Source organism: Tursiops truncatus, chromosome 9 (assembly GCF_011762595.2).
Source record: "Tursiops truncatus isolate mTurTru1 chromosome 9, mTurTru1.mat.Y, whole genome shotgun sequence".
Taxonomy (NCBI): Eukaryota; Metazoa; Chordata; class Mammalia; order Artiodactyla; family Delphinidae; genus Tursiops; species Tursiops truncatus.
The window spans coordinates 696,307-722,896 of record NC_047042.1 but is presented as its reverse complement, the minus strand read 5'-3'; the positions used below and the strand labels follow the sequence as shown (position 1 = coordinate 722,896).

Sequence of the window (26,590 nt, the reverse complement as noted above, 5' to 3'; positions counted from 1 at the left end):
GGGGCCTCAGCATCTGTAGGAAGAGCCTTGTCCAGACTTCATCTGCCGCGGCCTCGCCCCAGAGGAGGGGGTCGGTGTGCAGGTCCGGGGTACCTCCCAGCAGTGGACGCGGGGCTGTGGCTGTGCCCGGGAAGTTGCCGCAACGACAGCGGCCGAAGGAGAACCGGCCGTTCTCAGGCTGTAACAGCCCTTTGGGCTGCCAACCGCCCAGCTTCTGCCTCCCCCCAACCCCCCACCCCGCCGCTTCACCACGAGGAACCCCGCGGCCACATCTGCGTGGGAGGGGCGCACACAGGACCAGCCCGCAGGTCCCCCACGGCCCCTCACCCGGGCCTGGGGCCTAGTGACCACAAGCACCGGACCCAACCGGACACGTGGGCTGCAGGGGCCACCGGTCAACCGGGCAGCCGCGCGTCCAGAGGGACCGGCAATGTCTCGCTGAAGGTGGGGGCACTCGGGCTTTGGGGGCAGATGGGAGCCCGGTGACAGGAACCTGGGCATAGCTCCTGCAGCTTGTGCCAGGGCTGGAGGCCGCCAAGAGCTGGTGGACACACACATTCTAGGACCTGCCAGCCTCCCGGGGCGTCTCCAGGCGGCTCCCACCTGGGCAGCCTCAATTTTGGGGTGCAGCAGACACCTCTCCAGGGTGCCGAGGGAGAAACCGCAGGCATTCCCTCTCCACACTGCAGCCTCCAGCACAGAAGCGGGGCCAGGAGGGGGTTCTAGCATCTGGACCGGTGCCTGGCTCAGTGGGTCTCGAATGACCTGATTACCCACCCTCATTTTGGGGTGAACCTAAGAATCTCAGGGAAGAGGGTTCTTGAAGAGTGTGTGGACCATACTCGTACGTCAACACCAGGGTCCCCGCGCGGTTCCCCGCACCCCGAAAAGTCACAGAGCCACCTGCCAAGTAGCACGCATGTGCAATCAGTAAATAGCACGCCTTGGGCACTTAAAAGAGTCGAACACCAAACACTGTCACACGGGTATAGACGTGCCAAGAAGACAACTGGGGCAACTGTCCTCGGGCTGGGGGGACACGGGGACAGCCCCAAAGCAGCTGCCAGACCCACCTGAGATAGGAGGGGACACCCTGGATTCTCCCTCTGCCTGTCCCCCAGTCTCCCAGCTGGGGGGTCCTGACTCCCCAGGAAGAAGCCAAGGGACACGGGGGCACAGATGCAGGGGAGGTGTCAGGCCAGGGCAGACGTGACTTCTCTCTTAGTGAGTGAAATCTGACAACTTATCAGAATTTACAAGTCTGAAAAACCTCCCTAAAAATATGTCAAATACTCAGAGGAGCATTCTTAAAGAAAACCCAAATCAGGCTAACGTGGTGGAAATTCTCCCATGAAGCTTTCAAAAAACAAAAACTCCTGCGTAGTTAATGCAGGATTCTTTGCCTCTGAAACACAATCGGTTCCCCAGACTCTTTTACAAAGGATGCAGGAAGTCATACAGAAGGAGATTGTGGCAATGATTTTATTTGCTGCAAACACCAATGCTCATGTCTGGAGATCTGGGGACCTCAGGATGCCGCGAGACACTTCTTGATGAAGTGGCCCACCAGCCGCTGGGGCCGCTGCTGGTACTCGACCAGCACCTCATGGGGGCTGCTGATCTGGTCACCTTCCAGGCGGTTGAGGAGCGTGACGCACACCACGGCCGCTGCAAAGAGCAAACACCAGGTCAGTGCAAAGAGCGGGATTCTAGCTTAGCTCACAGAGACCAGTGTCCAGGCCTCAAGGGAAGGGGCCGACAGTGGCTTCTGATAGACGGAGAACACGAAAAAGCTCAGGGGGCCACACCATCCTGTTCTGTCCTTATCTTTGCCTGCCTTTGTTCCCACAGATCCCCAAGCAAACCCCAGGACCAGCTCAGGGGGCCCTGCACTGCCTTGAAAGGCAAGGTGACGTGAAAGCTGTGAGGCAGGTATTCCGGAAGGCAGAGCTGGACCTCGAAGGGTGAGGCCAGGAACTGCGGTGGATTAGCCCCAATTCAGAAATCCAAAGATCTTTGAAGGCCAGATTCATTGTAGAGTCAGCAGCGAAGCCTGCCCAGACCCGAAGGGGGGACTTTCTCATCTTTCTGGCCTCTCGGTGGCACGTGAATCCCTGCAGAGACACTGAGGACCCTGCCTTGGACCACGTGACAATCCAAGGAGGTCCCAGCGCAGGGGTCCAGAAACACGTCTTGGGGGCAGGGCGGGTGCAAGGCCAAGGCTGACGTTGGGCGGGCCTGGGAGGAAACGCGCCTTGGGGGCAGGGCGGGTGCAAGGCCAAGGCTGGCGATGGGCGGGGCCCGGGAGGACGGGGGGGTGGGGGTGGGGGTGGGGGGGCAGTTGGGGGAGCTGCGGCCTAGGGACCCAACCTCGGAGGCCGCAGGCGTTGCACATGGCGGCGAATACGGACGACTCCATCTCGATGTTGCGGATGCCGGCCTCGTAGGCCGCCCGCAGGTACTCCTGCTTGTCCTTCTCCGCGTAGGAGCAGAGTGCCCCGTCCAGGCGGCCTTGCCCTGGGAACGTGGAGAGCCGATGCTGGCCCGGGAGCGCCCACCTCCCATTCCACCGCCCCCCACCCCCGGGCACTCAGTAAGCGCCTACTGCATGCCCTCCCCGCCCCCAGACAGAGATGCTTTCCAGCCCGACGGGCCCCGCCTGTCCTCGACCCACTGGCCCGCGAGGTAACCGGTGCTGAGACGCAGGCCCACAGCGGTGCGGACCCCCGGGCGGGAGACCAGCGCACTCCTCACCTTCATAGAAGTCCAGGGTACACATGGTGTTGCCCACGACCGTGGGGAACTCGCCCAGGTCCGCGGAGCACCGCACCAGCTCCTGCACCAGCCAATCGTCCAGGTGCGTGTTCCGGACCACGCGCTTCCCGAGGACAATTTGCTCGAACTCCTGCTTGAAGCAGCCGTCCACCGCCTGCCGGGTGATGACCACGGAGCCGGGCTCCAGACCTGCAGGAAGAAGCGGGTGTCCCGGCTGCAAGGGGCGGTTAGGGAGGGGAGTGCCCCGTCCACGCACTGTAACACTGAAGGGTCAGTCATGCCCTAAAAAGAAATAGGTAAGGCTCTCTTTTCAGCACCAGATTTTTTTATTTTTTCCTGAAGGTAAAGTAATGAATGCGTAGACGCTGCAGAAAATACAGAAAAGTGCAAAGAAGAAAGTGAAATTGATGGGCCGCCCATCCCCACAGAGCAGCGTCTTTCCGTCGCTGCTGGAACTGTCTGGGGCTCCCTTTACCAGTATGTGTTCAGCTGGTCCCTGTTTTGTACCTTATTATTTCAGGTTCTGAGTAAGGAACACTGGGGCACCCCAAACCTGGCTCCTGTGGTCACCAGCTCTTGACACCCTGGCTTCCCTCCAGGACTGACCCACCGGAGGTCCTGCTTCCTGTGCCTCCCTGGGCGTTTCCAAGATTGTACAGACGTTACTCTGCTCCTTGCTCTTTGGTTTTTTAATAACTTTGCATGGGATTTGACCAGGAGCCTTTCCTACTACTACACTACTACTTACTTTAATGTGATATTGGTTTTCTTAAACATTTAGGGAGGAGGAAGGAGCCAGGAGATCTGTCCCAGAGCCCCACGTCAGCCGCTCTCATGAAACATTAAAAAACGTGGCCATGGGCTTCCCTGGTGGCACAGTGGTTAAGAATCCGCCTGCCAGTGCAGGGGACACGGGTTCGAGCCCTGGTCCGGGAAGATCCCACATGCCGTGGAGCAACTAAGCCCGTGCGCCACAACTACTGAGCCTGCGCTCTAGAGCCCACGAGCCACAACTACTGAAGCCCACGAGCCACAGCTACTGAGCCTGCATACCTAGAGCCTGTGCTCCACAACAAGAGAAGCCACCACAATGAGAAGCCTGTGCACCCCAAGGAAGAGTAGCCCCCGCTCGCCATAACTAGAGAAAACCTGCACGCAGCAACAAAGACCCAACATAGCCAAAAATAAATAAAATTAAAAAAATAAAGTATAAATTGTGTCTCTACTTTAGTTTAAAAAACAAAAAACGTGGCCAATTGCCAAGCTCTGGCTCTGCTTGCCCCCTGCATGTGCATCTGGACTTTCTCTCCCTTGCTGCTTTGTCCCTGTTCTGGTCAACGTAGGCTCTCCTCAGGTGTCTCCCCACACCGAGTGTGGACGTGGAAAAAAGCTCAGATGGCGGCTTTCATGAACTCACGGGGCCTAGAACTTTCAAGCCACTCCAGACCTCAAATTGGAGGGCGCAGGACCCCTCCCAGCGTCAGCTGCTCTTCCTCACACAGGCCCTGCCCTTTCCCCGGATACCTGTTGGCCATTTCAGAATTCTCACATCTGACAGAAACGCTGGAGTCACCCAGTTCTCCCGAGTGGCAGCCCATGCCAGCCACCCACTGTTCCTATTTTGGGATTTGTGGGGACACCATGTCACACTGTTGTCGGGGGTTTGGGGTCTGGCTCTCTAGTTGATCTCCCCATTTTTATGGGGCAATTTTGGGAGATTCAGAATCCACCCTACTCCCTCCAGAATTCTCTCTCTGATTATTGATTTTAAAATCCCTCCAAAGCAAGAACTCAGGAAGGATTTGCTGGAGCTCCTCGCCCACACTGATGCGATGTGCACAGCCACGAGTCTGTTGGGTCGATGGTATCACAGACTAAGTGTGCACAGCCTGGGAGCTCGTGGGCATTGGGGTGTTTTCCCGAGAACAGCTCCTTTCAACTTTGAATTACAATCTGCAAACACGGATGTTAACCATCAATCTGTCTATATAGTGAAAAGAAAAATGAGATAACGTATTGAGATGATTTAGGACCTACAGCGATCCTCTATCACAGCGAGAAAACCTAAATTTTCGAATTACCATAAATGCAGGGGAGGTCAGGTCTAGGCAGTCAGAAACAAACGCACAGAGGCCAGGCTGATGACAGCAGACCTCCTTCCAGCAGCTCCCAGCTCCTCAGCGGGAGCGAGAATTACTAGCACCCAGTTTTCCGCAGAAAAACCAGCCCAGAGGTGGGACATCAGAGTAAAACAAGTTTGCCTCAAAGACTTTGGCTGAAAACTCAACATGATGTTTAGCGTTTTACTTTCTCATTGCATACTCTTCTTTCTTTGTTGTCTTTGCGATGTTAAAATTATGTTGCGAACGGAGGGCTTTTACGCAACTTAAGGACACATCTTAATTTTGTATTGCATCTGTCTCTTCCCCCTTTGATTTTCCTGTAGGTTTTCTCATAAGGTGCTTCACATCTTTGCAGGAATAAAGAGGAGGAGTGAGCAAAGTGAAGGAGAAAGGCAGAGAAAAGAGGGATTAGCAAGAATTAAAAGAGAATCAAGCAAACAAGAAGGCACACGTTGTATAACTCCAAAAGGACGGGTTTTCAGGTGCACGTGGCCTGGTGCCTTTCTGTGCCTATTTCTGGGGTATGGGTTGGGAGAAGTAGCTGGACCAGAAAAAAATAACAAAATGCCTGCTGCTGCTGAGCTCTCCTTGGGCACGGCTCAGGGAGGAGCTCTGTGTCCCCACGCTGCCCACCCGGGTCCCAGTGGCACTCTGCACACTAACCTATCCCGCCAGAGGTGCCGATGCGGATGAGGGTGATGTCGGAGCACCGGGCGTGGTACAGCAGCTTGATGAGCTCGTGCAGCATGATGGCGATGGAGGGGATGCCCATCCCGTGCTAGAACCAGGGAGAAATGCCAGCGTCACGCTCTGGTAGCACCTCTGTGTGTTCTGTGCTGCATTGCTAACTGGTGGTAAAGAAGATGAACTTCCTAACGTACATTTAAAAACCGAACACTTGGGGAAGTGTGAAGGTTTGCACGAAGCTGTCGAATGGATGACCCCTTTGGTCCACACCACCCGTGGAACAGATGGCAGCTGAGGACCAGGAGGCTGCTGTTGCTAGGTAACAGACATCCCCTGGCGTGGGAAGCCCCGCACACGTTTTCCCTTTTCTCCACACGCTCTGCCGCAGCCAGACTCGGTAACTGGCTGGTGGCTCCACCGCCGCGGTTCTGCCTGTGCCGTTTCCTCCACCTCCGCATCCCCAAAACCGCCCTTCTTCAGAGGCCCTCCCGGTGCCACGTCTGCCAGGAGCTGCCCCTGAGGCCAAGCCCTCTTTGGAGAACGTGTCCGTCCTGCAGTCTTACTGTGGGAAGTGCTTCCATGCATTACGTCTTACTCTTGGGTGTGCTGCGGGTGGTTAGTACCACCAGACGTCTCAGCTGCCCAGAGGGCTGGGCCCCTGTCCCAGCCTCAGGGGCAGCCTTACTGTAAGGCAGCACTTCCTCTAAAAATGTTCTCCTCTGCAAAGGGAACCAAAACTGGAAAACGAGAATGTGTTCACCCATTGCTCAATCGCATGTGTGTGAAGTAACACAGGCGGATGGCGTGGGGACCACTTGGTGCCCGGCTCTCCTCGTGGCCCTGGTCCAGGCAGAGCACCATCTTCCCGGGTCTCCAACCTGGGTGCTCACTGTGTGCGCACAGCTGGGAGGGTGTGCGCGTGTATTTGTACGTGTGTATCTGTCTCTCCTGGAGACGGGCTCCACTACCTCTGCAGCCCAGCCCCAGGCTCTCCTCGACTCCTGTTTCCTCTGTCAGGCTGTGTGCAGGGCGGGGATGGGGCCTGCAGAGCCAAGGGCTGAGCCCACCACGAGGGCAGGTACTCACGCTGACCGACAGCACCGGGCCCACTTTAAACATGGCGTAGCGGTCGGTGCCCTCACAGATGTCGGGATACTCTGCACCTGGGTGGTCAAGGCCCAGCTCCACGGCCATGTACTTGATGAAGGCTTTCATCCGGGAAGGGCTTCCCCCAACACACACAAACTGCAGACAGAGAACAGAGCCCCAATCAGCACAGGCACTGCACCCCGTCTGTACAGCAGGGGTCCTCAAAGTGTCCCCCGCCAGCGGCGGCAGCATCTCCTGGAACTTGCTAGAAATGCAGGTCCCTTCCCTGGCCCCCCCCGCATCTGGGGAGCCAGTAATGTGTTCACTAAGGAGCCCCCTGCTGATTCTGACACTCCCTTGATTTAAGAAGCACTCGTTCATGGACTCACAGCTCAGTGCAAGAGGCCCCAACAGTGCAGAGCAATCAGCTCCACACAAGCCAGGACAACCACACCCTCGCCCTCTCCAGCAGGAAAGCCCAGGCTCCACGCATCGTGTGCACAGCAGCCCACTGCACTGGAGAGCCGGCGTTTGAAATAAGATGCTGCGGGCCCCTCAGTGTGCAACCAGGGCCCCACAGCCCATCTGTAACACGGGCTTCTAACTGCCGTTTCACTGGCTGGCAGAAGCCCAAATGGCCAACCTGTGGAAAGAGCCGGGGGCCAGTGGGGGCTCGGGGAGTCGCAGCTGTGCGGTGAGCAGGTGGCTCTCAGAGGAGTAGAACCTTCATCTGCAAAGTGTCGTACGTGAAAGCGTCAAAAGAAAAACAGGTGAATAAGCCAGTCTTAAGGACTTGGTGATCAAATAGTTATTAGCCTCTTAACATAAAAAGGAAAACTTCTGTAGCCTAGAAAAAATTACAGGTTAAACTTAAGGAGAGAATGAAAACGGAATGAATTAAGAACACACGGAAAGGAGGGGAAGGGATAAATTGACAGATTGGGATTGACATATAGACACTACTATATATAAAACAGATACCTACTAAGGACCTACTGTATAGCACGTGGAACCCTACTCCATACTCCATAATGACCTACATGGGAAAAGAGTCTAAAACAGAGTGGATATGTGTATATGTATAACTCATTCGCTTTGCTGTACACCTGAAATTAATACAACATTGTAAATCGACTAGACTCCAATAAAAATTTAAAAACAAAAAGACAACACGTGGAAAGTCGTCCCTCGGTTTGAAACGAACAGCACAAAAGATCTGGGTGGCTGACAGGATGTAACCTGGTTATGACTTTACGATCGATCGCATGAGGCAGCCCTGGACCTAGGGTCACTGGCTTGTTTCAGTTTTGAATTCTAAACGTTAGCCCACTTTTCCACACGGGGATTAGACACTTTAAAAGTCCTCTGCGAGGATAAGTCAGGACCAAACTAGCTAAACAGATGGATGTGCATCTTAAATGAGAGACAGCAGACACATGCGACTGCCCCTCCTGGGTATCCCTTGCTCCCCTAGAAAAGGATTAGTGTCTGCTCCTTTCTAGTCTCTCAGTGAAGCATTAGGAAATTTATTTTACATTGTTTCAATTATAGGAACCAATACGTCTTTGTGATAGTTTTCTTTCACTCAATAGTTCATATTCTTGAAAGGTAACAATTTGCAAAAATCCGATCAACATATAACTGCAAGAGCCTGTCCTCTGTCACCTCCGCCCTGTGTGGCGCAGTCTACCTGTGTCACCTGAAAGGGGGGTAATCTTGGGGCAAATGCCCAGAATCAAAACCCCTGCTTTTACCTTCACGTCTCCAAACATAGTCGGGAAGTCGTGCGTGCTGGTGCTAAGGCTGAAATGGTAGAGGACATCTTCTTTCATTGCAGCCACGTGGGGATTGCAAAGCTGTACAAAGTCGCTGTCCCAAAACAGGAAAGGAGGCAGTTTAGAGAACCAGCGTCCAGGGGCCGGTAGGACCACAGCGACACCCTGTGCCAGCGAGGCGCATGGGCCACAGCGGGCAGGCCGATCCCAGCCTGCAGAGGTTCCCACACTCTCTCCGTTCCTCCCTCTCTCCTTCCCCTCACCCGCTCTTCACACCCAGGGCTTCTTTGGAGGATGATCAGGAAGAACTCAGAAGAACACCAAAAAAGCACAAAGATCATGGGAATTCCCTGGCGGTCCAGTGGTTAGGATTCCACGTTCTCACTGCCAAGGGCACGGGTTCAATCCCTGGTCAGGGAACTAAGATCCCCGAAGTCGAAAGGCTCCACAAAAAGAAAAAAAAAAAAAAAAAGATCAAAACGCCAAATCATCCCATATAAAGCATGTAGCCAGTTGCTACCCAACCCAGGTTCATTCAACATATAAACTTGGCTTCAATTTAAAAATAGGGCTTCCTTGGTGGCACAGTGGTTGAGAGTCCGCCTGCCGATGCAGGGGATGCAGGTTCGTGCCCCGGTCCGGGAAGATCCCACATGCCACGGAGCAGCTGGGCCCGTGAGTCATGGCCACTGAGCCTGCGTGTCTGGAGCCTGTGCTCCACAACGGGAGAGGCCACAGCAGTGAGAGGCCCGCGTACCGCAAAAAAATAAATAAATAAATAAATGGATAAAAATAATACATTTATCACAGGAAATATGGATGGATGAGAAGAAGAAAAATAGCCTCTAATTCTCCCACCCAGAGATAGCCTTTCCAATCTGAGGCCTTGCTTTTTCGTTTTGTTTCACTAGCCAGCACTTTGCTGGTACAATGTCCAAAGGGAGTAATGAGACAAGACATCTTTTCATTTTGGTTTTTCTCGGTGCGGCTGCTAGAAACTTTGTGTGGCTCACATTATATTTCTCTTGGACAGCATGCTGCTGGCCTGCAATAGGGGTTAGCAAACATTTCCCATAAAAGGCCAGATGGTAAATATTTTTTCCTTGCAGTTCATAGGGGCTCTGTTGCCACTTCTCAGCCCTGCTGTTCGCCCATGAAAGTGACCACAGACAACACGCAAATGAGTGTGGATGTGTTCCAACACAACTTTATTTACAAACACGATGCCCGGGTCTAGATTGCATCTCCAGCCTTAGACACGCCTCCTTCCACAGCTGTGCCTTCCTGACTCCACTCACAGGTGTGCTGCCAGGTGCCAGTGGCACAGAGGGAAGCAGCCATAGGTCCCCAGCAATCAAGACTTGCTGTTTCTTCCTTCACAGTCACACTTTCCGCCCCGAACCCACGGATCACATTTCCTTCTCAGTCTAACTCTGTGAGAAAAAAACCATACAGGAAGAGAAGTTCTCAGCAGCCTGTGATTTGTAAACACCTATTCTCTCTGGATCCATCGGTCAGCAACCGTAGATGCCCAGGCTCCAGGCCGAGGGCACCTGCTTCTCTCTCTCCTGCATCTCCTCGCTTCCTACTTTCGTGCTTCTCACATTTCCCTCCGATTTCCCTAGAATGGCATCCAATTTAACTCACAGGCAAACAGTCTCAAAAGGCTGATGTAGAAAAGATGCGAACAAAATCCTGAAGAGAGACAGATCTTTTTCTAAAGGGGAGGGTGCTGGTGGACTGGCCAACACCCTGAGCTCATCACTAAACTGGCAGCAGGACCGCTAGCAGACTGTGCTATTGGCACCGGGGCAGGGATGCGAGAGTCTCCCTCAGGAGGGGCAAGCAACCTGCCCAAGCCAGAGTCTGCACTGGACCCCGACCGGTCCTGACCAGCCTTACTCTCCTGGGGCAGGGAGGTCTCTTTTCAAGGCACCAAATCCAGTTCTCCAGACCAAGCTGAAATTCTGAAGTCATAACACAGCCAGAGCATCTGAACTCCTTTAAAGACAAATATTTTACTGTAATTACGGTTCTTGTTCTCCTTCAGGATGTTATGAACAAAGAGTACAAAGAGAAGGGCTAACGGGCGAGCATTGGAACTGACGAAACAGAATGAGATAAACAACTTTGTGTCATATTTCAAAATAGAAAACGTTTCCTTCCTCTTTCATTCCAGGAAGAGGAGAAGGAAATATGGCGTAACTGTGAAGACCAACAAGGATTTTAAAATATGTAAATTGGACACGTAACAGTGAATAGAACAAGTATTTTTGTTACTGCGGTATAGATAACTTACAGTATTGTATTAGTTTTAGGTCTATAACACAGTGATTCAATTTTTTATAGATTAAACTCCACTTTTTAAAGGATTTTAAAATAACAAGTCACAGACACATTACTTGGAAAACTATTTTTCTAGTCTACACACGATGTCAAGTGACTTTACCTTGCTTTATTCTGTCACTTTATTCATTTAACAAATATTCATTGAGCACCTACTCTGTAAAAGAAACGGGTGAGATGCAAAATGAATGAAACTCGGCTTCTGATTCCAGGAGTTTATCAGCAGGGAAGGGACAACACGACTGACCATTAGACAAACTGGCCCAGACATCTTGCGCCGCACGCTCAAGGGACTGGCAGAGAACAAGGAAGGGGCTCTGGGGCAGGGAGGAGGGGGACCCTCAGCTGAATCTCACACAAGCACGCATCAGGCCCTGTGCCAGGCCGAAGGGATGCAGAGAGCAGCAGGGTGGAAGACATTCAACTGCGGTGGAAACCATGCCATTAGTGGTGGTGCATATAAGTCATTCGACACCACAACTGCCACAGAGGCTAGGTTCTACCAGTCCCCGTCATAAAGGCTCAGGGTCACACCTTTAATAAGAGGCTGTGCTCATGAGCTGGACTTCAGGGCTCCTCACAGGACACGCTGGCCTCTGGAGGGTGGACCATACAAGCTGGTATTGACCATAAAACGTCGGAGGGAGGGGAAGATAATGACTAACCAACAGGGAGGGGTCGCTGCTCAGTGGAGTCACATCCAGGGCACCTGACGCCAGGCCTCCCTTCTCCAGCCTTCGTTTCAACCACCCGCTCAGCCAGCCTCCAGGATCCTCAACCCGGGAAGGGGGGTGGGGCAGGGAGGGGCGGGGGGGAGGGGCTCGGAAAGTGGGGACAGGGCGTGTTTGCTTGTCAATGATTGAAAGCACCAGGGAGGGACTTCCCTGGTGGTGCAGTGGTTAAGAATCCACTTGCCAATGCAGGGGACATGGGTTCGAGCCCTGGTCGGGGAAGATCCCACATGCCGCGGAGCAACTAAGCCCGTGAGCCACAACTACTGAGCCTGCACGCTAGAGCCCACGAGCCACAACTACTGAAGCCTGCGCACCTAGAGCCCGTGCTCAGCAACAAGAGGAGTCACCGCAGTGAGAAGCCCGCGCACCACTACGAAGAGGAGCCCCCGCTCGCCGCAACTAGAAAAAGCATGCGCGCAGCAACAAAGACCCAACACAGCCAAAAATAAATTTATTAAAAAAAAAAAAAGAAGAAGCACCAGCGATCCTACTAGTGCAATTAAAAATTCTCTCTGCAAGTACTATTCTCAGGGCAGCTCCAAAACTTGAAAATGGACCTCAGAACCCATGGGGAAGGAAAGGGGGGGACAGGTGTCCGTGTGAAATTAGGTGACCCACACGTGCAAGTATCCAGAGCAGTTCCTGAGGGACCTCCCAGAAGAGAACCAAGGAGCCCTAAGCTGGGTCCCCAGAGGGCAGCATACGGCCCTGGACATCATCAAGGCAAGAGGCCACCAGAACCAGGAGAGGCCACTGCCCAGGATGGGGTCTCCCAGGGAACCCCAGCAGAGGTGGGTGGGGAGGAAACTGGGAAAAGTAGTGGATTTCAAGTCCATGTAGGAATTGGGATTAAGACATCAAATTCTTGCTTCTCCAGTGATGAAAAAAAAATGTAAAATATTTACATTTTAAATATAAAATTGTTCTCTGCCTGTTTCCGCCACCCCCCCCCACACACACACACTTTACTGTAGATTGTGCATCTGCATTAACCAGACCTCCTTGGGAGACGACCTTCCTTCTTCATCCTGTGAGGGGCCATGACGACCCATGACCCACTACTCACTTTGTACCTGTAGATCTAGATTGTGTTCACTGTCAGCAACACATCATTTGACATACAACCCTTTGTCTCAAAAAGTTGGAACTGAGGGCCATAGTTAAAGAATTTCTTAAAGCCAGGAAGGATCCTCAAATTTTTTGTGAACGGATTACCAAGATGGGAGGGCACTGGTCTGTGGTCTGACTAAACTGACCAGAGCTGATACTCAGAGCTTGACAGGAATTTTTTTGGGGGGGTTGGGGGGTTTCTCCCCTAAGCTAAGTGAGGGAAAGTCAAACATTCCAACATACACGAATGGGCATGTCAGTCCTTTGATACACTGAGAAGGTCACCCAATTCTTTGAGGAATGAAAAACAGCTGCCCTTGTTTTACAAATCTAGTCTTTACAGGACCTGAGGTGTGCCTTCAGAAACATCTCAAAGCTTACCAATCCTTTCACCACTCCAAAATCCTCCCCTATTTATCTTCAGAGGCTTGTAGGCATTGAAGAAGAAAAAAAAAACTCCTGGCCTTAAGGGAACAAAGTCCTCCTAGGAGGAACTTGCCTTTCTCCCTCTATGCCTTTGAGATGCAAATATTCTACCTGATCACCTCCAGAACGATTTGCAATCTTTTTAAAATGCAGATTTCAGGAAAGCAACTCTTATCCAGAGAAAAAAACAAGAGATAGGTAATTTGGAACTTGACTTGTCAAGGACACGCAAATCTTAAGTGTCTTCTTCATAAATATTAGTAAAAAGGGTTTGGCCTTCTAGACAGGCAACCCTGTTGCATCTGCCAGAAACCCAATCTGAATCCAACTTCTTTTGTAACTGAAGGGATTTCTATTATCATTCCTGACTCAGGGCTGAAATTGCGGAACTCTGGGAACCACGGGGTCTCTGTCTGTGTGTCTGTATGTGTCTAACTGTATTGTCGATGTGTAGTATTGCCAAAATTAATTTGTATAAGAGCTCTATTTAATTGGCTTAAAGGAAGTTAGCTGCTACTTATATACATACCTAGAAATATAAAAGAAACTATCTCGAATGAATTTCAGAATCCTGTGAGCTAGGATTAATTTTAATTTCATTAAAATTAATTTTAATGAAAGCAAATGGTTTAATTAATACAGACATGTCTTTACAGTCACCAACATTAAGTATAATACTCTTACTGTACCCAGGTTCACTAGAAATCACATAAGATCTTATTATTCCTGTTACAAAATTTGTCAGCAAGAGAAATGACTTGGTATGCTAAACTTTTAAGTGAATTAAATGGAAATGATGAGAGTTTTGGTGTAAACTCTAAAGGAAGAATTATGATTTAGGAATGTCTGCTTAAAAATAGTCTCTCCAGATTTAGATAACTTGAAACTTTAGAGTTTTGTTAGATAAAGTTAAAGGATGGGAATTCAATGACTATCCAGAATTTATTTCCAAATAAGATACTGAAACATTAATTACTGAACATAAGCTTCCTTTTACAGAGAAACTAAAGATATTTAGGACTATTAATAAAAATATATTTGGTGACACACTAAGACATTTTCTGTTAGAAAAAAAACCATGTGTTTTCTAGAAATGGTAAATAGTATGTATACGTTTGCTAATGTGTGGGATGATAATGTTTGGGATGCTAATGTAAAAGACAGTTCATAATTGCCTATTTGTTAGTTTCTGCTGGATACTAGGTTTTAAGGTTAAGAATTATAATATATATGTAACTAAAGCCACTAAAATAATAAGGGAAACATTTCAGTATGCAAGGAAAGTAGGAGACATGTTTTCAGCCAAAGAAGGTATGAGGAATGGAAATCATTTTGTTCAATGGAAAGAAATTAATTCTGTCCTAGAGCTGTTTTTTTCTGCATAATCAATAAATAAGGGACAAAAGACAGAACATTATGGAAGGTGTGTGGAAAAGGGAACACTGAGAAAAGAGATCTGTGTGTGGTGAGGCTAGGATTGCATTGAATTGAATTAAATACATTTGTTATTAAGAGTAGCTGATGCAAGACTGGAGTTTGGTTTTCTCTCTGTTAAGAGAATAAAGTTTTCTTGGAACATTGAGTTGCTTTTGGTAATGGATTATGTAAGTTTCTTTGCCTTTTTTTTTTTTTTTTTTTGCGGTACACGGGCCTCTCACTGCTGTGGTCTCTCCAGTTGCGGAGCAGTGGCTCTGGACGCACAGGCTCAGCAGCCATGGCTCACGGGCCCAGCCGCTCCGCGGCATGTGGGATCTTCCCGGACCGGGGCACGTACCCGCGTCCCCAGCATCGGCAGGTGGACTCTCAACCACTGCGCCACCAGGGAAGCCCTCTTTGCCTTTTAAGTGAGCTGTGTTTGCTTGTGAAATATTTTATTGTCACTTTGGTTAAGTGAATTAAGTATTGTTCCTCAGTGACCTATATCCTATTTGACCAAGTGTTTTAAACCTTTTTTGATATTTTGACAAACTCCCAAATATCAAATTCTCCCTGAAGTTCTTTTGACCTCTAGCTAACTTTGGGGTTCTTCAGAGAGGACCCCTGAAGCATCTCAGAGAGAGGAATATTAAACTAATTAGGCTTATTTGGTATGTTAAATTACATGGGAAGCATTGTCAAATGAGTGGTGATAAACCTTCTTAGGTTATATTGTATGGGTAAATATTATTAATATACATATTCTAGAAATTATATGGAGCTCCTAAGAATCTGGTATGTCCTGGTAAATGTTTATAGTCATAATTCTAGTTCTTGTCTTAAAATGTTGTATGACAAAGCAATAACCAAGTTTCTTTGACAATGGCATTGTAATCAGATCTTTAACCTTGCTTTTTTAAGTCTTTTGTCATTTATAGACTGCTTCATCTTCAAAAAGGTTCATAGAAAGGACTTTTTGGGAATTCCCTGGTGGTCCAGTGGTTAGGACTAGGTGCTTTCACTGTGGGGATCTGGGTTCAATCCCTGGTTGGTGGTTGTTTTCCGGGTTTTGTTTTGTTGTCTTTTTTTGCCACGCTGTGCAGCTTGTAGGATCTTAGTTCCCCAATCAGGGACTGAACCCGTGCTCCCTGCAGTGAAAGCACAGAGTCCTAACCACTGGACCACCAGGGAATTAATTCCCTGGTTGGTGGTTTTTGAATCTGTTTTCCAGATATAAGGAAACTCTTCCCCTCAAGCTAATTATGACTTACAGCAATTTGGGTAAATTACTCCCTTGTAAGTGGAATTGAGACATTTATCTTTTCTTTCTACCTGATCTCTCCAGAAATTGGGAACTCCTGGGTTCCCAGTAGCTTTATCAGGTAATAAAATTAATTACCTGATAATTGTTAACTGAGGTCTGTATTTACTGCCTCAGACTCACTTCTCAGATGATTCCTTGTTGCTATGTTACATTACTGTAGAGTTTGTTTCTGAAACTTATCTCAGTCATCTATCTTCAGATGAAGATCACATGTGCCATGACCTGCAACCAGGGGATTATGCATACGGGAAAAGATATCAGATAAAGGACTCTTTACAGCCACCTTGGAAGGGACCATATCGGGCCTTCTTAGACTTCCACTAAGACCAACACTATCAGCACCATTCAAGCTAACATTATCACCAATATCACTAAGTGAGACCATCCTACCTGGTCAATTTAATGACACCTGTTCTGAACTTGGCCATAAATACTCCTTTTCACTAGATGTTAAATATTGGGTATCTCTTAACAGGACTCAGTAGACCTACAGAAAAGTTTATGGCCTTGGCTTTCCCTGGGTTGGTTAGGAAGATGCATAGTTGCTTTCCCTTGGGCTTAAGTTCACCTGCAGGTATCCTTGAAAACAACCCCTGCCAATCTGCCTTTAATATGAGGACTCTGGGTTTCTATCAGTTTTCCAGTGGTATGACCATTTGGCCAAGATATTTGTTAGCTCGTCTTATGACATATGAAGGATCAAATTTCTGTTCTGAATGATCATCTTCCAAATTTAGTAAAAATACTAAGAAAATGCTTTGGTTTAGGAGGATCTTCGCTTAAACCCTTACTAATGACATTAATTTTACTGTCAATTTTTATCACATCTATTGCTCACTATAAATTAATGAACAAGCACAAGGTACATGCAAGGTTAAATTGGCATAACTTCTACTGGACAACTTGGAACTGACAGTCCTTGCCAGACATCTTACTAATATAACCCCTTAAAAGGAAAGAAAGGAGCAGGCTATTAGGTCTGGACATCAAGGGACATGATGAACCCAGGGCAGGTAAGCAACCACCCTGGCATCAAAGGAACAAATATTTGATCACCTAAGGCTTCCTATCAAAAGGTTAATGATCAGAAGGGGGAAATTGATGAAAAAGTTCATATTTTAAAATTTTAAATGAGAAAAATTTAAACATAACATTTCCTTTGTCCATTTGGATCTCCTCCCTTCCCTTTAGTGTGGGTTGTACATCTGTACTAGCCAGACCTCCTTAGGAGACAGCATTCCTTTTTAATCTCATCAAGGGTCACAACTCCTTAAGAGATAACCTTCCTTCTTAATCTTGTGAGGGGCCATGATGACCCATGCCCACTACTCTGTACATGTAGATCTGGATTGTGTAAACTGTCAGTAACGCATCATTTGGTATTATTACCCTTTGTCTCAAAAACTTATATAACCGTGCTTTGACCTCTTATGGGTGAAGCAATGCTCAGAGCTTTCTGAAAAACTGTCTCCTGGGTTATAATCCTCAGATTGGCTCAAATAAAATTTTCCATTTCTTTCTTAGATCAACTACTGAGTAATTTTTTTCATCAACACCAGCAATGCACAAATATACATAAAAGAGTGGCCATGTGAATCACATAGTGGAATAATGAAAAACTGCAAAGAAATAAGGAAAGTATTGAAAGGTCAGAACCAAGAGAGAGCTGGGAAAGAAGCAGGGACTGTGACTCAGAAGAGTGTCCAAATGTAAAGAAACCCCACTGGACACAGGTCTGGGCACCCCACGCAAGTGCCCAGACGTCCTTGGGAAACAAACATCCCAAGGCTACGAGCAGCGGCCCTGGCACCAGGTGCCAGGGGTCTTCAGCCAGCTCAGCTGTATGCCCACTGAGTGGTCAGTCCTCCAGGCTTCAGGCTCTGACATGAGAACCAAGGTGTCCACGTGTGTCAGCTCTTAGAACACTGTGTGGCTCAAAGTCATCACAGCGAGCCCGAGCCCAGCAGCATGCAGGTCAGAGCCTTACTTGTGATTTCCAGGTTTCTCTGTTTCAGCCCCTGGCGAGGCCATCCCTCAGCTGAGGCAGGACCCTAGGAGAAAACAGCACAGAGTCTGTTAGAAGTAATAGTCAACACTTGAGGAGCTTATATGAGCGCACTTCGATTGGAGTCAGTGGCTGACAAGCGAGCAGGGGAGCGGCAGACGGAGAGAAGGTGGAAGCAAAGCGAGGACATGACTGACGGCTGCAGCATGAGGCCCAGGGGGCCTGTGCGATTGGTTGTTCATAGCATTTTGATTTTGTAGCCTGGAGGCATGTACAGCTTAGATTTCAGTGTGCTGACACAGGCTGCCTCGGCATTAGAGACACCTCAGTCCAATGGGCTCCTCGTTTAATTAGTTGAACACTAGTGGATCCCCCCAGTAGGAACCAAGGTCACTTGGACCGTCAGCAAGGCCACACTAACCTGTGGAAGGTCAGTGCCATCAAGAGGAACTCGACAAATTTACATCACATACACGTACATATATAAGACCTGGAGGGTTGCTGATTTCAGAGAGGAGCTGGCGGAAATGTGCCCAAAGCGAGCCTGGGTTGGCGTCTCCTACTCTGTTAGAAAACCCTTCTTCACTTCCTGGTCCCTCAGACAAGACTGCCTTGACCCAACAGACCACACCTGGGTGCCTCACGCTTCTAGAATTTTAACTCTCCTCCAGCAGGCCTCAAGGACAGCTCAGGGGGCAGAGAGGGGCCCGGCAAAGGCACCAGCTCTTGAGGGCCTGCCATGAAGGGAAGGGAAAGACCTGGGGCAGGTAGGGATCAACCCCTGCCCTGGTCCCACTCGAGAACCAGAGGAAGGGAAAACCATGAGACACAACCACAGTTCTTACTGGGGCTCAGCCACCAGAGCACTGACCCGACACCAGTGCCCGCAGAGCTGAGCCCGAGCACCTGCTGGGTGACCTCGGTGAGTGGTCTACGGTGGAGCTAGCTCCCCCATCCCCAGGTCAGGTTCTCAACCTGCTACCTCACCAGCCACTTACCAGAAAACCAGCCTCACAAAGCTAAAAGCCAAAGCCCTCTTTTTGGAAAAAAGGGTTGATGGCCACTGTTACACTTAGATACTGACCATTTTTGGCAAATTCTGAAAACCAAAGCATATTGTCATAGTTGGGTCTGGAGCACAGATTTTCCTGCAGTGCTGCCTTGTCTCTCTTCACCTAGCCTTCATGCTCCCTTAGCATTTACAGGACACTTCTGAGGAAATGTCAGCCTGTGAGTCAACTGCAAATTGACTGAACCCAAGGAGGGGGGTTATGGGAACCTCCTCTCTATAGCCAGTGGGTCAGAAGCACAGGTGATAACCTGGACTTGTGATGGGGGGCAGTGGGAGGGGGAAGGCGGGCAGTCTTATGGGACTGAGCCCTTAGCCTTTGGGGTCTGACACTGTCCCCAGGTAGACAGTGTCAGAATTGAGTTGGATTGTAGGACCCCCTGGTGTAGGGGCTGGTGTGGAGAATTGCTTGACAGTGTGGGGAAAACAAAGTAGAATTGTACTTGGTGATCAGAATCTTAGGTCATAATTTGCCTTTACAGCATCCATCAGACAGACTGATGCAGACAGCCCAGCTTCTGAAGATGTCTGGCTTCCAGGAAATGCAGCCCTTGGCACCTCCACCCTGCAGTCAGCAGCCGCTATCCCTCTGGGATCCACCTCACTGTCTGCAGTAAGTGCAGACGTGCCTTCCGGCGAAGCCAGCCCCCAGCCCTCATTATCGGCTCTCCCTTGTCCACTGAGAGATGAAGTAGGGCTTGGGGTCCCCTCCTCCTGCAATCCGTCCCCTCCTGGCTGCTGGCTCTTCCTCTGTGGGTAGGGGGTGGGGAGCTCAGAAAGAGGAAGAGCTAGAGGCGCCTTCCCACGGGGCAGCGGCTGAATCAGAGGTGCACAGTGCACCCCAGAAGGTCCCCAAAGGAATCTCAGCCACAGAGAAGACCTCCTGTCTGGCCTTGCAGAGAAGTGTTGCTCTCTAGGCCGGGTGGCTTCTCCTGCCCCTGAGCCAGAGAACCGCTTTCCCTGCCTCGGTCTTGCCCTCTGCTGCCCCAGACCTGGGCTCCTTCCTGAGTCTGCTCGGGGTCTGCTTCCCCTTGTACTCTCAGTGCCAGGTGATTGCTCCCCTCCAGGCTGCGACCCCGCCCACCCCCACCCCCAAAGTAACTCCTCCTTGGGCCTGAGCCTCATCCTGGGGGCAGCAAGGCTTTACTGAACCAACTCTGTGCAGAGAAAATCACAGACTTTTGCAATGTTCTAATTGGAAATTTCCCCACTAAATATCTTAAGACACTTATAGGTGGAGTGAGCACACAGGCAGGTTGGCCTGGGAGTCCCGGTATAGTCACCAGAGCCACATTTCATTCTCAGAAGGACCTGGGTGTGGAGGATCAATGATATGGCCACGCCCCCACCCCACCCCCTACCCCGCCCACTGAAAAAGGTCAAAGGTGGGGAGGCGGTGAACCTCTCAATTTACTTCCCCTGAGACCAGTTAGAACAGGACGGGGAACCCAGGAGCCACTCTACTCTCACTGGCAGGCTGGTTGCTCACCCAGACTCCCCCTTCTTCCAGAGGCCACTAGCGAGGGGAGCGGGCCCCGTTGCTGTGAAAGGAGACCCTGGTGATGATTAAGAAGGGAGTGATAACCACGCAGGGGCACAGGGCAATGGTGGAATCTCAGAAGAAATTTTCAAGTTAAAAAAAAAAGTGCATAAACTTGTAGGCAAACGAATGGCACCAGTCATTCCTGTAAACAGGGAATGTTACCTCCATCAGCCACTGCAGCAGCCCTCATGGTGCACCCCGAGGGGACTCAGGATGGAGAAAAGAAGGACACTGGCCCTAGGTAGTGAAGATGCACATCAAAGGAATGATTTCCATGAGCCCAGACTCTTGCATCTTCCCATACACAGAATAGCACTGAAATCCTTGAGATGCCTGCTTTTCTGATTAGTAGTAATCTTTTACTTACATGTTTGTTTGTTTTTCAGCAAAACTCCCTCTTTATCCTGGCTCCCCCCTTACCTCTTCGGAGCAGTCCCTCAGAGCTCTCTGAGAGGCTGTGTGCTGGGCTAGTCCTCAGGGAGGCCGCCGCATAAAACATACTTCCCAAATGTTAGGTTGTGCTTTTTTTTTTTCAGTCAGCAAGCTGCATTATTTTTTCCAACCGTCAAAGGAATCAGGAAACAGGCCCAGGGGATGCTGCAGTCCCTTTACCAACAAGGCCCAAGTTTGGTCCACTGGGGTTTAACACGGAGAGGAGGAGTCCCCCAGGGTCCACTGCAGTCTGTTCAACTCCGGGTCACAACTTAAGGCATAGACAAACACTCGTGGGGGGATGCCCCACCGTCTACTCTGCACGCAGAGGCCCAGGGCGGGCACTGTCCAGCACTGCCCTTGTGCAGTGTAACTGGAGAGGCCATTCATAGGTGAGCTCATTCAGAGAATTTAGGGAATGTTTCTGACAACCGCTTTTTCAATTGTTTTACTGAATTAATGTTATCATGCACCTGGACCTGTTTCCTCCAACAGATAATATGTATGTGCATTTCCTAAGGACACACGCTTGACATCATACAGCAGACTTCTAGCCTGGGCATCATCCCAGGACGAAACCTGTGGAGCATACACTTCGTTTCCTCTGTGGCGGAGAAAATACAGCTTGCCAAACCCCATCACTGAATTAGCGTCGCAGCGCTGTCCAACCAGGAAAGACTCAAGGTGGTTGGTCTGTCTGCCCCGCCTCAGCCCCTGTGGCTGTGGATGGAGCTGCAACACCAGGGGGGATTCGCGCACTTGCCTGGTACTTTTAGTTCACCTTTTTAGTAACTTAATGCCTTTCTAATTAAGTATTATCTGTAAGAGAGCAGAAAGTGCTAAGCATTGCACACATTAGTCATCCAATGTGTCAAATCCCCAACAGGTAGCTGTCCTGGTTCCTCAAGGTGTACCTATTCAGGTTAGAACCCGCACCCGCTGGGGTGTGTGTGATCTGAAGGGAGATGAGAAAGACCCAGGGCTCTGAGAAGCTGGAGTCCACTGCCGCAAACACGAGTGACCATGAGCTCCAATGCAGGTCGGCTGACGGAGAGCCAGGGAAAGGTGCAAACAGTGCCCGGAGGTCTATCTAGTTCAGCGTGAGGAATGGGTTGTTTCTTAGTGGTCCCTGACTAGGAATAGCCAGGAAAAGATGTGGCAGAGAGAGGACAGGACTAACGGTATTTACAACAAGGAGACATGAAACCCCATGAGATATGTGGAGGGTGCAGAAGAAACAGCTCAGCCAGCTCAGCATGGGGAGACGGGATTCGGGCGCTGGTTAGGGGCCAGGTGCCCAGACAGCCGCGTGTCACCACCGACAACGTGACACCGTCCTGGGGGTGACCGGGGGACTCGGAAAACCTGGAAGCAGGGAATGACAGTCAGAGGTTTGTATATTGGATCCACACAAAGGGCTCCAGAATAAGCCACTGTCACATAACAACTATTCGGAGCTGAAGACTTTGAGTTCCCGAAAGCCCGTACCTGCCTGAACCTAGAGACTTCCAAACATGTCACCACCCCTCCTAGGAAAAAACTCTTTTCTCTGAAAAAAACCCAAATAGATATTGTCCTATCTTATATCTCATCTCTTTTTCTAAGGGGCCATTTGTCTCTCAGAAGTCCTCTGTGTTTCTCTAAGTGCCCTTTTGGCCCCACCCCCTTCTGTCATTTTCTCTCCCAGAAGTGCCTCTCTGCCTCTCCCCACCCCTTTTTTTTTTTTTTTGCGGTTCGCAGGCTTCTCACTGCTGCGGCCTCTCCCGTTGCGGAGCACAGGCTCTGGACGCGGAGGCTCAGCGGCCATGGCTCCCGGGACCAGCCGCTCCGCGGCATGTGGGATCTTCCCGGATCGGGGCACGAACCCGCATCCCCCCGCATCGGCAGGCGGACTCTCAACCACTGCGCTACCAGGGAAGCCCTCCCCACCCCCTCTTTTAAGATGGTATATACGCCCCAAATTCCAACTACCTCCTGAAATCACATTTTTCTCTGAACTCTCCCATACACATGTAAATAAAAATCTGTCTTTTCTCTTGCTAATCTGTCTTTTGTCTTTTTAACCTGCAGTCCCCCAAGAACTGAATCTAAGAGGATAGAAGCTTTTCCTCCCTGCAGTTGGATTTGAAGGGCACACAGCGTGAGCAGAGATGCAATCAGAACAGGAAAGTGTGGCACCTTCCACATCCAGGAGGCGAATCCAAAGGGCTGGAAGGTGGTATCAGGGTGAGGCTGCCAGGGATGCCTGTGTTGAGTGGGAGGACAGGGAAAGAAGGCCACAGTGTGATGTTCCAAGCAAGGGGTGAGGTTGGACGTTTCGTCAGAGGCACTGGGTTCCTGCACAAGGTGCCTGCAGCTGTCACCCGAGGCAGAAATGCCGGGGGATACGGGGCCGCCGGTAGGAACTAGGCGCCTGGGGCCGAGTCCAGTACTAGAGAAGCATGGACTTTCCACTCTGTCATTCAGGGGGCAGCAGGGTCCCAGGTGAGCCCTAGTCCAGAGACAGGGCTTCCAGGAGAGCTGACGGCTTTCCCACAGCCCGGCCGACCAGTGGCGTGAGACCCCCCGACCTGGAGCCTGTCTCAGAAAGCATGCCTTCTAACAAACACTGTCCCAAGGGCCGCGGGTGTCCTAAAGGTGTCTCCTCTCACTTTCCAGGACCCCATGTTCTCTAAACAGGAGGGTTTCACTAGATTCCGGCCGGGAGGTGCCACCTCCCAGAGAACTCTGATCCTGGCTCTGGGGTCTCAGGCTCCTCGACTGCTAGGGGACCCGATGGGCCCACTGCCTGGGGCGCTGAGCCAATAAACACACCAGGTACTTCTGATTAAAGCAGGAGCCTTTACTGCTGGTAACAAGGAAGGAGACAGGGAGCTAGCCGTCCAAGCACCGTCTCCCCAGCTGCGGGATGGGGATGCTTTAAGCCAAAGGCACATGCGTACTCATGAAAGGGCACACGTGACCTTCCGTGTAGACGGGAGTTCTGGACGCCCTTGCCCAGCGGACAACATGCCCCAACACACAGTGCCTGTGCAAACATGGCGGCAATCCCACCCTTGGGGCAGATATTTTAGCATTAAAAAGAGGTAAAGGTCACTCTAGATTGACAAAATCCAGGCACCTGATTGTGGGTCCCAAAGGTCAGCATCACCATCCTTTAGGCACCAGTTAATCTGGTGGTTGGGTGCTTAAAGGGGTTTGGATCCTGCAAAACAGCTCAAGAATGTGCTTCAGGCCGATCCTTCCCTTTGAAACAAAACGGGGAGTCTTTATGACTGATTCTTGCCTTTGCTATGGTGACTTCTCTTGCCTGAGAACAGTTGGTTGTTCCTGAACTATTTGTTCCTTTTTAAATCATTAATTACTGAGAACTACCCTTTGTTTCCACCTGAGACACGGGAGGCCATCGCTCACCTTCCTCCCAACCACCATTGAAGGGAACACAGTGCGAACCGAAATTCGCACTCTAGCTCTTAATGTGGGCCTGTCAGCGCACGTTACAATTTCTCTGTTGCCTGTTCTACTTCCATGAGATACGACATTATCTGGTTTGACCCCACCCCTTCCTTACTTAAGACTGTCTCAGCAACACTAACTTTGCAAAATCAAAACACCCTTCAGTTGGTTTTGGTTTTCTTGTTTTGTTGTTGTTCTGTTTTATTTTAGTTTTAACCCACTAAACCAAATTCAGACAGGTGGGTTACTTTGGCATATAGCTAAGTGTGTAAACGTTTATAACTTTTTTTTTTTTTTTTTTTTGAGGTACGCGGGCTTCTCACCATTGGGGCCCCTCCTGCCGCGGAACACAGGCTCCAGACGCGCAGGCTCAGCGGCCACGGCCCACGGGCCCAGCCACTCCGCTGCATGTGGGATCCTCCAAGACCAGGGCACGAACCCGTGTCCCCTGCATCGGCAGGCGGACTCCCAACCACTGTGCCACCAGGGAAGCCCATAACATTTTTTTTTTAATGAACGTATTTCAAAAGCGAATGTGTGTGTGTATATGGGAGGAAGTGAAAGAAATGTTCAGGGTTTACCTTTAAGAAGTGGGAAAAGCTGGAAGTTTCACTTTCTGTTATATGTTAGTTTTGGTTCTTTTTTTTTTTTTAACAATGAGTTTGTATTAATTTTTTGATTAACGAAAAAGTCCACTTGGACAAAAGCCAATGTAAAGAAAAACTACTTTGTCTGTTTCAACTAAAGTGTTACTTCAGTACCCACCAGGGCTGAAAGTCCTAGAAAAGACTATAATTCATGCCCGATAAACCTGGCTGAATTAAGGAGTCTAGTAGAGAGATAACTAGAAGGTCAGTTTGGCCTCTGAAAAGGGAAAAAAGTCATGGAAGACTGGCTGAGAAGTGGGAGAGTGGAGCCCAGTGCTGAGAGCCTGGCAGAGTGAAAGCAGACAGGATGGGAGGGGTTGGCAGGGTGGGAAACCCAGATGGAGACAATCTTTCTATTCAGGGAAATCGCAAGTCTTTTAAAAGCCAAGGTCACAGCCAACGAATAGAACCGAAGGTCTCTTTGACCCGGAAAACAGAATAAGTGGGGAAAGATGGGCCAAAGTGAGGCCAGGCTAGTCAGGGCAAGGTGGCGGAGAGGCAGACGGAAGGACGGAAAACAGCCGAGGGGAGTGCAGAGCGCAGGGTCGCCACGCCTGGAGCCGGCCTCGAAGGCCTTCCAGGAAATGGTCCTGTTCTAACCTGGATTTCAGACGGGGTTTCTCTAGAATTCACCATGGGCGGGGAGCCGCCCAGGGCACGGCTGACCTCTGGCGGGGAGGGCCAAAGACCGCCAGTCCTGGAGGAAGGGCGGTGGGGGCAGGGAGACTTCGGGCCGGTGACCTTGAGTCCCCGGGTCACGCCCCGACCCCGGAGCCGGCGAGGCTGCCCCAGGTGCCAGTCTTAAGAACAGCCTGCTGCATACAAGAGCTGCAGATGGACCCGCTCCCCGCTGCAAATCGGATTTGTGTCAGATACTCTGTGACTGAAGTTTCTCTTTTGACCTGCCGGACACCTCGACGCCAGTATTTTACGCTATGACACTTTGTCGTCTGTTGGCTCAAGGCGCACACCTGAGTCCATTTGAACTCTGCAAGTACGGTAACACTCATTCTCCAAAACGTAATTTCCCCTCTCCCCCGACAAGAAGGGGACGTTCCAAATGCTCCCGATTCCCTTCCCGCTCAATTTGGACTGAGGAAGACCTGCCCAGCTCCGCCACGCGCGAATCGCCTCCGCCAGGTGGACCAGCATCCGGACGGCGCCCTCCGCGCAATCCTCCCCACCCGCCCTCCCGGCACACCCTCCCCACATATCCTCCCCGCGCGCCCTCCACGCACATTCTGCCCGCGCCCCCTCCACGCACAGCCTCCCCGCAGATGGCCCCGCGTCCGCGAGCCCGAGTCGCCTCACCGGCAGGTCGATGATTCCTGAAAACAGGACGCTGGCCGCAGACACTTCCCGTGCAGGGACCGCCACGGGTTGCGCCCGACGCCTGCCGAGAGCTACCGGCGAGCGAGTGGAGTAGGGCCGCCCGGGGGTCCCCGCCCGCCCGCCAGCCCCTCCTCCTCTCCCGGGGCCCCTCCCCTCCCGGCGCCCCCGCCCCACCCCCGCCTGGTTTCTTGTTCCGCAGCGGGCGGCGGCGGATGACCAGCAGGTTACTAATTGAAACCAGTTGCCTCGCCCACGACACCTCCCTGCTGCTTCCTCCCCGCCTGACAGCAGAGACGTGGGG

General features: G+C 50.7%; 2 protein-coding genes across 12 annotated transcripts in view; both read right to left on the bottom strand.

Annotated features, from left to right (window-relative positions):
- Nucleotides 1-1,464: 1,464 nt before the first annotated feature.
- On the bottom strand, nt 1,465-26,420 carry UPP1 (uridine phosphorylase 1). 5 transcript variants are annotated; one of them, XM_033862755.2, is made up of 8 exons: nt 26,269-26,420; nt 17,793-17,856; nt 8,429-8,543; nt 6,672-6,830; nt 5,562-5,676; nt 2,755-2,964; nt 2,371-2,517; nt 1,465-1,668 (listed from the first exon to the last, which is right to left on the bottom strand). In XM_033862755.2, exons 2-8 carry the CDS (start codon nt 17,834-17,836, stop codon nt 1,529-1,531), a joined length of 930 nt encoding a protein of 309 aa, XP_033718646.1. In that variant the 5' UTR covers nt 17,837-17,856; nt 26,269-26,420; the 3' UTR covers nt 1,465-1,528. The 5 variants fall into 5 exon arrangements, with proteins under 5 accessions (XP_033718646.1, XP_033718647.1, XP_033718651.1 ...); XM_033862756.1 differs by lacking the exon at nt 26,269-26,420 and adding an exon at nt 20,112-20,130; XM_033862760.2 differs by lacking the exons at nt 17,793-17,856; nt 26,269-26,420 and adding an exon at nt 7,318-7,404.
- The window catches only part of C9H7orf57 (chromosome 9 C7orf57 homolog), a 37,083-nt gene continuing 20,133 nt past the window's right edge, over nt 9,641-26,590 (bottom strand). For all 7 annotated transcript variants that reach the window (XM_033862750.2, XM_033862751.2, XM_033862748.2 and 4 more), the window contains 2 exons: nt 17,793-17,856; nt 9,641-9,882 (listed from right to left, as the gene is read on the bottom strand). The gene's annotated coding sequence lies outside the window, so the exon portion shown is untranslated. The remainder of the gene's footprint in view (nt 9,883-17,792; nt 17,857-26,590) is intronic.